The following is a 13,038-nucleotide window of genomic DNA, read 5'->3' as shown; positions in this document are numbered from 1 at the left end:
TGTTACAACACGATTACACAGATGTATACAGTGATCAGTGCTGCCAACCATAAAGGTATTCACACAGGTCTACTTTGATTCACTGAATTCCAAAACACTCGCAGCAAATTGCTGAAAGTTCAAATCACTGAAAACTCATTTCACTGAATGTAAGTACTGTTATTTATTTTATTTTATTTTACATTTGTTGACCGGGCTGGTCCAACTGGATTTATGTCCATTTTCAGCAGAGGCCCGGGGAGAAAAGCTCCACATGCAAGCGATTGTAATATCAGGTAAAAATATTAGACATGGTTATAATATATATGACAAAATCATTGGATATGAAGGCAGAAATGGAGAAAAAATAGTGAGTGTATTTTGTTAGGAGTTTCTAGAGCTAGAGAAAGAAAAAGAAAAAAAAAATGAAAAGAAATTTTTCTAGTACCTAGATAGCTGAGGAAAGGAAGTTATTTACAGCAGAGAAGTTGAGAGTACCTAGATACCAAGGTAATCTAGTCAGGGTTGCTACAGGGGCAGAGCCAGTGGGTTTTGAGGTGTGTTTTTAGTTGGGATTTGAAGCAGGGAAGAGAGGAGATTGCTGTGAGATTGTGAGGAAGAGTATTCCAGGTTTTTCCTACTGTATTGGAAAACAAGGATTTGCCAGCTGAGTTGTTGGGTTTACTAGTTGATATAAGTAGTTTGTCGGAGGAGCGAAGGCTTTTAAGATTGCAGTATGGAGTGATAAGTGATGTGAGAATGGGTGTGTTTAAGGGTTTGTAAAGGATTTTGTGGGCTAAGGAGATCTGTTGAAATAGAATTAGGTTTTGTAGTTCTAGCCATTGTAGTTGCCTTAAGTTTTGGCAGTGGTGAGTTCTAAAAGTAGAATTGGTGGCAAATCTGGCAATACTGTTGTAGGCAGCAGACAGTTTGCTGAGGTTAGCTTTGGACAATGAAGTATAGATGGGAGAGGCATACAGGAGAGTCGAGATAAGATGGGTCTGGGCAATGGAAGTTCTAGCATGTGGAGTAAGGAATGGTTTAATTCTATAGAGGGAGCCTAGTTTTCTGTTAACTAATTTTATAGTATTGCAGATGTTTGTGTCAAAGGTCAGATTGTTGTCTATTTCAACTCCGAGAAGTTTGGTAGATGGATCGGGTGAGATGTTTGTGCCATTAGTTGATGTGACACTGAAATTCAGTGGAGAGGATTTTCGGGTTGGTGAAAAGAGTAATAATTTGTTTTTTTTGGGGTTCAAAATTAAGCATCGTTTGAGGAACCAACATTCTACGGTTTCAAAAGTATTTTGGGTGAGAGAGTGCAGTACAGAGGGGGATGAGGCAGAACAGATTAAAGTGGAATCATCTGCATATTGTATACAGGTGGCAGGAGAAATATGGGTATGGAGATCATTAATGAAAATTGAAAAGAGGAGAGGGCCAAGAATTGAGCCCTGGGGAACTCCTAGAGTAATGGGGAGGTGGTTGGATAAGTTATTTTGCCATCTCACTGCCTGTTTTCTGTTGTCCAGGTAAGAGTGGAACCATTTAATTGAGCTTGCGTCAAGTGCAAATGATTTAAGTAAGTGTAACAAGATTTTGTGATTGACCATATCAAAGGCTTTGGATAGGTCAATAAATATAGCAGAGCTAAGGGTATTATTGTTCCTATTTTTATTGATGCAGTCTGTGAAGGAGAGGAGGGCAGAGGTGGTGCTATGGTAGGGTCTGAAACCATGTTGACAGTTAGCTAGCAGATTGTTAGTTAACAGGTGTTTCAGAAGTTGCTTTTGGATACATTTTTCCATGATTTTAGCAAGAGGAGAGAGCAAAGCTATGGGTCGGTAGTTAGAGAGTTCAGTTGATTTTCCTCCTTTATGAAGGGGAATAACATGAGATATTTTCCAGAGAGAAGGAATGTAGCCTTCTTCAATGGTTCTGTTAATCAGGATGGAGATGGGATAGGTCAGTGCATTAGCAGCAACTTTTAGATACATAGCAGGTAGATGGTCCGCAGATGGAGAGGATGGTTTAAGTTTATGTAGCAGAGTGCAATTAGTGCAGAGGGAACAGGTTGAAGTTGAAATGTGGGAATGGAAGTGTTAGAGGAGGAGGAAAGACTGGAAATATCAGGGGGGAGTTGATTGGAAAGAGACTGGACAGTTTCAGTAAAGAAGGTGTTAAAGGCATTGGCAGTGTGTTTGGAGTTATATTGGGAAGTGCCTGCTGGGCTTGGAGTGTCCGATTGGCCAGGTTTCATAAGATTATTTATTCCTGCCCAGAACTTTTGTGGGTTATGCAGGTTAGCCTGTTGCAAATGGCAGTAGTAGTTTCTTTTATCCAGAATTACTGCTTTTTTTGTAATGTTTCTTATTTGTTTAAAGTTGAGATGGTCTGTGGGATCTTTAGTACTGTGGTATTTGGACCAGAGTTTATCCTTCAGGATAATCTTTTGCCTTGTGTCCTTTGTTAGCCAAGGGGCAGCTCTGAAGGATAGTCTGATGGACCTTGTGGGGGCATGTGTGTCAAGAATAGATAGGAATTTAGAAATACTGTTGGGCAAATAAAACGTATATGCCCTTTTCCCCACTGTAATGCGATCCTGGAGATAAATTTAGTTAGGGGGTGTTTGGGGGGTGTGAGGGGCAAAGCCTCCCCCACCTACTTCTACTTTTATATTGTTAGCAAGATTCATAAATATAAAAGCTAAGTAGGTGGGGAGCTGTGCCCCCCCCCCCAAACTATATATACTAACTTCAGGATCGCACTACATTGGGGAAAAGGGCATATACATTTTATTTACCCAACAGTACTTACTTTCAGTGAAATATGATTCAGTGAAATGAGTTTTCAGTGAATCAAAGTAGACCCATCAGTACATACAAAGGCAGTAACAAAAATGCAGTTAGCAGTTTACATTATACCTTACATAATATTGGATTAAACTGTTTTAACTGAGGTGAGATAGGTAGTAATATTGTAAAGAGGTTTACATCAGATTAATTGTGCGTTACAATGATGAGATACTAAGGTGTTGAACAGTTAGAAAAAAATCCAGACTGAAAAGATATATTATGTGGAGAAATGGTAGTATAGTGGCAAGTGATTGGAAGAGTTTGCTGGAGGAATTCTGTGAGTGGTTAACATCTGATGGTCCTGTAGGTGAAAGAAGAGTTTATAGTGTCAGGAGACAAAGATTATTTGGGTATCATGTAATCATACTAGCACAGAATGTAAGTGGAAGAGAGGTGCAGGATAACTTTTAAATCATTCAGGTCAAAACTGTAGAGTTTCAGAAATGTATAAATTGTAGCATGCTGGAATAAATCAAGTTGAAAAAGCTAACTTCCAACGACAGTAATGATTAGAACTCAATTGCCCATTTGGACTCAGATTAAACAAACCTGAACAAGTTAAGTAATCTTAACTTGTAGTATCAACTAGGATATAATACACACAGTAATCATTACTTCCTTGCACAAAGCAAGTGAGTTGCAGTTTTGAGTCTCATTTTGGAGGAAGTGTTTTCTCTCCCTATTGCTGGATCAGAGAGTCCTGGCAGCATTTTTTTCTTTCTAAAAGTTATTTAGAGATGGGTAGGAATTTCTTTTTATGCACTTTGTTGAATTGTTTGCCTGACCCTTTCTGCAGGGAGTACATTCCAAAATTTGCACTGATGAGGTATGTTGGTAACAGATTTAGCAGTTTTATGATGATTTTGTCATTTGCTTATGGTGAATACTTCTGTGTTAGAACTACATGAAGTCAGTGAAGTAATTTGGGAGGAGCACAGTAGTTGTTCATGCTCTTGCATCATTCATAAAATACTTTTTTTCCCCTTTCAATGTACCAGTGATGTTCACATTGGATGCATAGTGTTGCATGTGAAGAGTAAACATTTGATGTTATGTTGTCCTATCTCACCTTCATTCCAGCAAACAATGAAGGCGAAATGGCCAACAAGCATGGAACATTATGGTGAGTACATAATTTAATTCTCTTCTGCTATCAATCACTTTTGTACATTGTTCCTACTTGAATTATAATATTGGCACCGCTTGTGATGTATCTGGCTATGATTTGTGGTGTACAGCAAGAAGAAAACAGTTTGATATCTCAGCATTGTGACTGAGAATATAAACCATGCCAGAAGTAGCTGTTTGGCAAACCTGATCCTGATTTATGACTGTTAGAGAACTTGACTGGAAATTAGCAGTAGATATGCGCTATCCAAACTTCACAAGGATCTGTGACTAAATCCTGCATAGGCACATGCTAGGAAAACCAGAGGGGGCAGGACCAGCACTAAAGAAATAGATTGTTACATGATTGAAAGGGAAGACCCAGAGGGATGTGGTGAGAGGCGAGCTGACTGGAATAAAAAAAAGTGAGGGGTGGTGTGTCAAAGTGCTTGATCTTGGGTTCAGTACTCTTCTGTCTATTTATTTTAGGCTTATTTGAGGGAGGAAGCTCATATTTTTGTAATGACAAAGTTAGGTGAAGCATTGGAGTACCTGGAGAAGTCTAAGCAAGGCTTTTGAATATTCTGACCAATTGAGTTGGAAAGTGGAAGGTGATGATCAGCACAGAAGAACTAGTGCACCTGGGCCTCAGTAGTCTTAAGTATTCCCTGAGAGTGTGGAACTGATAGTGGGGCCAAATATGAATATTGGGAATTTTATCACCTGGGCGGTGACCGGAAGTGGAATAACATGGCGTCGACAGCCAGCAGAATTCTGGGGTCTGTCTTTAGGGGTTCAACACTAGAAGCAGAAGTGATGCTTGGACAATGCCATGCTCCGATCTGGCAACATCTTTGAATAAGCTGGGAAGGCCATACAAGAAGAGTACAGTCAGGCTGTTGAGTCCAGAAAAAAAATATTGGAAGGGTGGATGGTATGTGTGTAACCCTCCTAACATCATTCATTCTGTCAGAGCAAAATGTAGTGTCAGACGAGCTGAACAGGACCAGGACTGACCATCTTGAATGGAAATCGAACGAGGTTGACTTACAGGAATGTATGCAGTTGTCTAGAACACATCAAGTAAAGATGTTCACCTCCTTTCAAAACAAACAACTAAGTTCAGCACCAGGATTCCTTGCTGGCGGGTGTGGAAAATTGATGCATTATCATTCCCATGGTGGGGAATGCTCCTGTATACATTTCCGTTCTCAACACTGATGTCCAGGGTCATTCTGAAGATTCAAAATGACTTTCAAAAATTGTAGCGACTGCCTCCTGGCCCAGGCAACATTGGATGATCTTACTGATCACTGCTGCAGTAGTCTAAGCTGCCTCCTGGCCCAGGCAAGATTGGATGATCTTACTGATCACTGCTGCAGTAGTCTAAGCTGCCTCCTGGCCCAGGCAACATTGGATGATCTTGCTGATCACTGCTGCAGTAGTCTAAGCTGCATGGGCACGTTGAAGGTGCGATGATGTATTGGAAGCTGGCCAGCCGTTATTCTATGCAGGATATAACCCATATATCTTAGGCTACTGTAGTAGTGGTCTTTTTAACATAAACTGTTAGTTGTAAATTTAACTTAAATGTACTTTCTCCCTTGTGTAATCAGGCAAGGGCAATTACCAGAAGTTTTTTCAGAGATTGGATCTGCTGTCTCAGTACAGGGCAAGTTTGAAAAAATGCAATATCAAACAATTTCAATTGACTGCCTGGATGATTCAGTTTTGTTGCATATTGGGTAGCTTTTTCATGAAGATATACAGCAGACACTTAAGGAGTCAAGAAATACTGCTGCTAGGAAATCACACATTCACCAGTGGAGAAGATTTTCTTGTTGCCTCACCTATAACCATGGCCCTGTCTGGGATTATTGCCTCTGGTTTTCACTCATTTGTACGAGTTACTAGCCTGTGGCCTGTTTAGTCCTTCAGGCAAGGAGTACTTATCGGTCATTTCTGCACGTCTGCCAGTGGATCCTCCCCTTCATTTCATTCTTTGCTAAGATGTTATTCTGTCTATGTAAGGTGACCAGTTATTCAGGTAACATGACTGGGAACTTTACTTTTTTGCTGAGAAATACATTTTTCTCTACGTTTGACTCATCTCTTCTGGCCGTTTCTTGAAAGACTAACTGGTTTATTGCTCTGATATTTGCAGGAGAACATACGAGTTTCATCTTTTCATGGTGGATTAGCCCCCATAGGTTTCCATACATATGTAGGCTTATCTATAGAAAAAATCCCCCACGTATGACGATATGACCTTACTACTTTCAAGTTTACCTCGAGTCTAACCATCTATCACAGTTTCATAGACAGGATAAATTCCAAATACTGTGGTCTTGCTTTTGAATCTTTGGTATTCTCAGTACTGAGTCCTTTAGGAAAGCTATACAGCAGTGGTATTCCTAGTATGGGACTGGGAAGCAACCTGTGCCAATTTAGACTGTTCCAGTTGGTGGTTCCTTCTGTATCTTTTCTTGTTCTCATCCATTGTAAAAGCATTCCGGCAGAGATTAAGGCACATTTTAATATAGCCATGGTTTGACGGCATATTGGAAAGGGGTGGACATAGTATTCCAGAAACAACTGCATGGTCCCTTGTATATACTTTTACAAAGCATTACATACTGGATTCCTTTACCAGGACTGGCTTTGCTAGCTCTATGCTCTAGGAGCTCCTGGACCTTTCTTCTTCCTCATCTCAGTTGGACAAACCTTGATAATCAACTCAATTAGCCAAAGGCTACTTTAGCAGTGAGAATGATGTACTTAGTAACATAACAGTAAATGTTTGAATTTGTCACTGCTGCAGTAGCTGCACCCACTCACTATTTCCCCTCTCCCCTTAGTTGCTGGGCTAAAACATTGTACATTAACATCGTTTTGGGGTTTCCAGATGAGTGAGCTTTCTCTGTTTGGGTAAGAATCTCTAAGTTGTCTACACTCTGCTGATTTCCTTCTAAGGGGCCCCGCTAGGCAATTAGTAGCCTGAGTGTAGGCCTGAAAGGAGCCAGAGCTTTTTGAATACTGACAGTTTTTGGATCCTGGACAGAATGCAACCCAATTAGCAAAATACTACTGCAGTAGTATGGAATTCAAGCATCTACTGTTGTTACATGCAGCCTGCACAGCTGTACTTGTCTGGTGACATAGAAAGCAACCATGTATTCCTTCCTTCCTTTTTGTTTAACTGGCTGGGTGAGCTGGTCTGCTGATCATTCTCCGTTGCGACCTGGGAGCAAATACAAGTAATGAAACGGTAAACCCATTCCAAATAGAAAAGCAGCATACATACCCATGGAGTAAATGTATAGTTGCATAATTAAAGCTTGCTAATTAACTAACACCATGCATTTCTAAGACTATAAAGTGCTATGCAAGCAGGAGAGTTGGTATTTGCAATAGATAGCGTTGGCAGTAGAAAATTTTTGCACAAGATGGGAATTCAGGTTGTACCAGAATGTCATATTTCCCCTTCAACTGAAGCACTAGATGCCAACTATTCAGCCAGCGTCTTGAAGGCAGTTAAACCCAGCCACCTCTTGCAGGTGTTACTTTAAAGCTTTTCTGAATTCCAAGAAAGATTGAATGTTTCTATCTTGTAATGGGTGCGACCTTTAAACTTTTTATAGTTGTGTTCTCTTTTGTATGTCTGCAATTTCAGGTCTTTAGCTTATTAGCAGTTCAGGTTCAGAATACTGGAGGATACCAAAATTAGATGCGGTGCAGGAAAAATACTTTTATAATCTATCATGGCAGTCCGTCTAATTTGTGAAGGATTGGACAGTGTTGAAAAAATGAAATGCACGGCCTGTGAATTCTACCTGTAGATGTACATGCAAGAGCAGTGTATGTATTGCAAAGTTATTTTGCTTTAGCCACATAAGCATTCTAGACAAAACTCTCTCCTGAGTATTCTACAAGTGGCTTGTTCATATTCGTTTTGCAACTATGCAGGGCTTGTTCCTGAATACAGATTAAGGCTGGTTAGCAGTTGATAACATTCACTAATGGGGTAGACTGCCAGACATTTAACTAACTATTTTTGTATCTACATCTGTAGGCTTTATTTTTTTGCAGTTCATTTTAACTGCAGTTTATGTACTTATGCAACATGTTCAATCCCCATCTCAGACGTCTGGAGTAAAAAACAGAAATATGAGACATTTAAATATTGGGATTGTTGTTCATGCAGTTTGTATGGTAAAAGAATCCGTAAGAAACTTGCATTTTCTGAAGCATGAGTAACCTATAACTTTAACCGCACTGACAATATTTAATAGATGCAGTCCTAGCTGAAGAAGCGGGGACTTTCTTAGGCATCTTTTTCTTTGTGTATTTCATTTAATTTTATGTGTGTGGTTACTGAGTATGCCATCTGAAATAAACTTTGTAAATGTATAGTGCAGTTTGGTTACTAGTGTGTTCAGCTGCTTAATGCTGTGCTAATAGTTGTAACATGCAGTGACAAGGCTGTACAGATTTGTTCATTCACAAATACAAGTGTAACCCAAGTGCTCCTTGAAGAGGGTCTCCCGATTTCTGAGCTTGTTCCCACTTCATTGAGCACAAGTATATGCAATGGGTGGAGCTGGGAGTATGGCAGTTTCCTGAAAGGAAGTGACCAAATGACACTGGTATGCAATTTGAGCCAAAGATTCAGAATGCTTCTCTCAACTTAGTTCAGGCATAAATATATGGAGTTCTAAACTTTGATAAAAAAAAAAAACTGAGAAGAAAAATGCCCCACTTTACTGTAGTACCTGTTAAAGATCAGCAGAAAGTTGATTATAACACTTTAGAAGGAATCAACTGTGTTGACTATAGAAATGCATGGAGAAGGTCAAGGGACCCAAATGATACAGTGAGTTCTGATGGTAAGTTTTACGTTTCTGCATTTATCCTTATAGCAAACTTCTCAGTGAAGAATAGTGTTAACATACATTTTTATGGTAGATACACTATTTAAGATGACGTCCATTGTAAACAGAATGTTTGCTACATTTGCTATTTATCTGTTAATATTTTGTGTTCTCAGTAAAAACAGTATCCTAAAATGATGGAAAGAAGTGCTGATGCTGTCAGTATGGTAAAACAGTTACGTACAGGGCATGTCTCCGTAATTCTGCTATACCAATAGATGTTCCAGTGAGGAGTTGGTGACAGAACAGACTGCTTTTTGTGCGAGTGCTGGTGATGTGCACAAAGTTATACAGTTACTGAAAATAGCCATGAGTTACGACTGTTTGACAGACTGGAAACTGTTTAGTGGTTTAAGTATTAAAAAAAAAAGTCAGCATTGTCTGTCATGTTTCGGAATTAGAACAGCAAAGTACAGATTTACCAAACCATACATTCAGTGCCAGAATGACAAGACATCGCACATAAAGAAATAGCCGTAATGAACAGGAAGCACCATACTGACATGTAATGCAAAACTGAGTAATCACGTAACAAAAGCTGCATTCTTATTACTGAGGACCTGTGCACGTTCCTGTCCATAGATGGAGGCATGTACAGTCTGTATCCTTAACATCTCTGCACTCCCCTTACAATGGAAATGTATCATAAGATGTTCTATTATACACAAATACTTGAAACAAAAGAAATTTCAATAACACCATGGTTTAATACTGATCGCTGCTCAACTTTGTGATTGGTGAACTTGCACAAGTGTCATGCCATAAGTGAGTATAAACTATACCGCGTCTGGGTAAAACTGCTAAGCTGTCCAGCATGGTTAATGAGGATTTACCTGTAGTTAGAATGGTGTAATTACTTGGGCTTCACCCCTTGTGATCAAACAGAGCCAGACATGGGTAACTCCTGCATTGCACACACATAGTGGATTATTGGTACTACACTGCATTTTTATTTAAAAAAATATGCTAATCTTTTTCAGTAATGACATTTATATATCTCGACTGCTACTGCTCAGTTTTCTGTCCTTGGGGAAGGCTACTTAATGGCGTATGCATGGGACATGTGTAGTTCAAACCTTGGGCAATTTATGTAAATGGAGTTTATGCCCCCTTTGTTTGAGTCAGGATTGTGCATGCATCTTGCTGTTTAGGTGAGGATGCCTGGTGACTCCTGGCATCTTATGAGGGAGTTAGAATTTATCTTTTAAATCTTTTGGGAGTTCATTTGTTTTGTGTACTTTTGGGGTAGGTGGATGTTTGTCTCCTACCCTGTTGATAGTTTTATGCACTTACTGTACAGAGAATGTGGTGGCTTTATCTTGAATTTGTTGCTGTGGAAAATTAAAGGTTTGCCATGGACGCACTGGTTGCTCTGTCCAGTGTGCATTGTTGCACATCATCTTATACTGTATAATTTTCTATAGTTTTACAGAAGTGCACATTTTAACTGTTTTAAAAACCAATTATGCACAGGTAACAGCAAGGTAGTTGGGGTTGTGCATGATGCAGACGGTTATCAATATATGGGCCACCAGTTGAGTGCTGTATGCACTCATGAAATATACAGTTTCTTCACATTTAAATTAAGTAGCTTGGCTACAACAACTTCTTTATATATATTTTGAAGCAAAGCAGTCCATCTGTCAGTTTATATATTGCCTATGTACATATGTTTTGCTAACTGACTAATCCCATTTTCTTAAGAGGTCTGAGGAGGAAAAGCCTCCAAAACAGATATTTACATACAGTGTAGTATACAGTAAAGGCAAATGGATACTAGAGTACTGTGGTGTAGCGAAAGCAAGTGAATAAGAAAAAATGCCAAGTAAAATATAGTAAATAACTGAGACCACTGTCTACAGTAGATGGCACACCAGAATAAAATATTCACCTATTTAATTTATTTGGACCATTTTTAGACTCTGTGTGGAGGGTTACAAATATGAGCAGAGGTTTTGTTGTTTGGCTTTTCCCAGTTAGGAGTTGCCACAGTGGAACTCCGGTCTGCTAATGATTGGCAGTTGATTTTTTAAAATTTTTTTTTTTATGGTGCCGAGTTGCCAGCCCGATGCCAAACTTTCAACGAAGGCACGCCCGTTCACACATGTCTTTCGGAGGCCACCCAACCGCGGGAGGGACATTCAGACTCCACACAGAAGGCACTCCAGCCAAGAATCGAACAGGAGAACCTCGCTGTGAGGCAGCAATGCTACCGCTGTACCACTGCAGCTTCTACAAATATGAGCAGAGGTATCGTAGAATATATTTTACAGTAAATGAACTCTCTTGTATGTACAAAGGAGACAAAATGCTATATATGCAAAAAAGTCTGTTTTATGACATTGTGATTTGATCATATTTTTGTAGCAGGTTTAATGGGTGAGTGAGATTAAATGGTGTATACATGTCAGAAATCAGCTGACAGTATCACTAGCTTATAAGAATGGAAGAATGATGAGAAATAATTTATTTTTATTTCTTTGTTTACTGGGAAAGTCCAACTGGGTGATGCCCATTTTCAGTGGAGGCCTGGACAGAACAGCTCCATTGCTTACATTGAATTATACTAAGTTCCAATTAAACACAGAGTAGTTATATTTCTACTTACATTTATAAACTAACAGTTCCATTTATACATTCTAAGATTTTACAGAGGTGGAAGTTACCAAAACAAAATAAACCCACTTCTTGCATCTTAGTGGTGCTTTGATTGAGCCAAATTTCTACAGAGGAGAAAGAATTTTGGGTAATGTCTTTCAGATTATTTATTGTTGAGGCCGCACATATTAATGTTGAGTCTGCATACTGAGCTAAACTAGCATGGTGAGTGGAGGTGTGGAAGTTATTAATAAGTATGTTAAATAGGTGAGGACCTAGGATAGAGCCCTGAGGGACACCTGTACTAACTAGTTGAAAGGATAAGTAGGTTTGTTGCCATTTAATGGCTTGTTGCCTTCCAGGTAGGTAACTAAGGAACCACAACAAGGAGTATTGTAGAAGTCCTACTGAGAATCGAATGAGCAGTTACTGGTGTGAGAGAGTATCAGATACCTTTGACAAGTCTAAGCACATAGTGGACATAAGCAGACCATTGTTTCTATGTCAGTTTATTGTATTGGTAAAATGTAGTAGAGCAGTAGTGATGCTGTGCTGGGCCTAAAGCCATGTTGTGTTTCTGAGAGCAGGTTATTTGAGGATAGGCATTGCGTTAGCTGTGTATGGATGCGTTTCTCGGATATTTTGGAAGGAGGGGTGAGACTCAACATTGGTCTGTAGTTCTACTCTGTAGATGTGCTGCCTTTGGGCAGTGGTATGACGTAGGATTTTTTCCCACAGTGATGGGACGCATCTTGCTGCTATGGACCTATTAAATAGTATGGGCACAGGGAAAGTTATGACTTCTGCAGTCATTTTTAGGTAGTCTGATGGCAGTTAAACTGAAAACTACTTCCTTAACTATAGACCAAGGATCAACTTGACTAAAACTGAAGAGCTATGGGTGGTTTTGACTGGACAGGGGTAGAGACTGGAAGGCAGATATGTGCTTCAGAGAGAGAATATGATTGTATAAAGTAGGAATTAAACGCAGTGGTGCTGTATTATTTAAGGTCAGTAAGAATATGTTGTTCTACAGCAGTATCCAGTGGCATTGTTCTAGGTACAATTCCGGTTGTATTTGTGTTGCACTGAAAATATCTTTGCTGAAATTGGTTGTGCTTCATATTTGGTTATGATTATGCTGATCTAGGTTATGGTGATGTTGGTATGTGGTTACACATGCTGATTGAGAGGCAGCCTACTTTTGTCACTTTGGTTTATTTGTAAGAATCCAGTCTTTATTGTTTCCCTGAAGTTTTATTGATTCTAGTAGGTGTGGATGTTCTTCGTCTTCCATTGCTGCAGTCCTTACTATTGGGTATAGTCCGCATCCAGTCGGCCCGAATACCAGAGTATAAGGCTGACGTCGGTCAGGCGCGTAGACTGACGCCAGTACGCCAGGGTACTAATGCGCATGACCGGCCATATCCTCAGTCTTTTGCCGCGTGATCCGATGCAGAAGCAGTTTTGCGAGTGCAGGTTGGCGTTCTGAAATATTTCCGAAACCGGAGTTTCAGACCGAATCAGAGTTGGCTGGTACCCGTTGGGAACATTTTGGTTTTTCTTGC

The 13,038-nt window shown here is 39.7% G+C and overlaps 1 protein-coding gene across 2 annotated transcripts in view; it reads left to right on the top strand.

Moving 5' to 3' along the window:
• Positions 1-13,038, top strand: part of LOC122810396 (solute carrier family 12 member 4-like) — a 2,349,234-nt gene that overhangs the window by 212,622 nt on the left and 2,123,574 nt on the right. Inside the window, exon 1 of one of the 2 annotated variants that reach the window (XM_044081999.1) lies at positions 8,660-8,827. The exons of the other annotated variant lie outside the window; for it this stretch is intronic. Within the exon in view, the coding sequence (XP_043937934.1) occupies positions 8,692-8,827 (136 nt within the window). The 5' untranslated portion in view covers positions 8,660-8,691. Of the gene's footprint in view, positions 1-8,659; positions 8,828-13,038 lie in introns of those variants that run through there. 2 annotated transcript variants of the gene reach the window in all.

The sequence above is a fragment of the Protopterus annectens genome, chromosome 8.part1 (genome assembly GCF_019279795.1).
Source record: "Protopterus annectens isolate FY-2018-M chromosome 8.part1, PAN1.0, whole genome shotgun sequence".
Taxonomy (NCBI): Eukaryota; Metazoa; Chordata; order Ceratodontiformes; family Protopteridae; genus Protopterus; species Protopterus annectens.
Note: the sequence above shows the minus strand (reverse complement) of the source record. Positions and strands in the feature narration are given on the sequence as shown.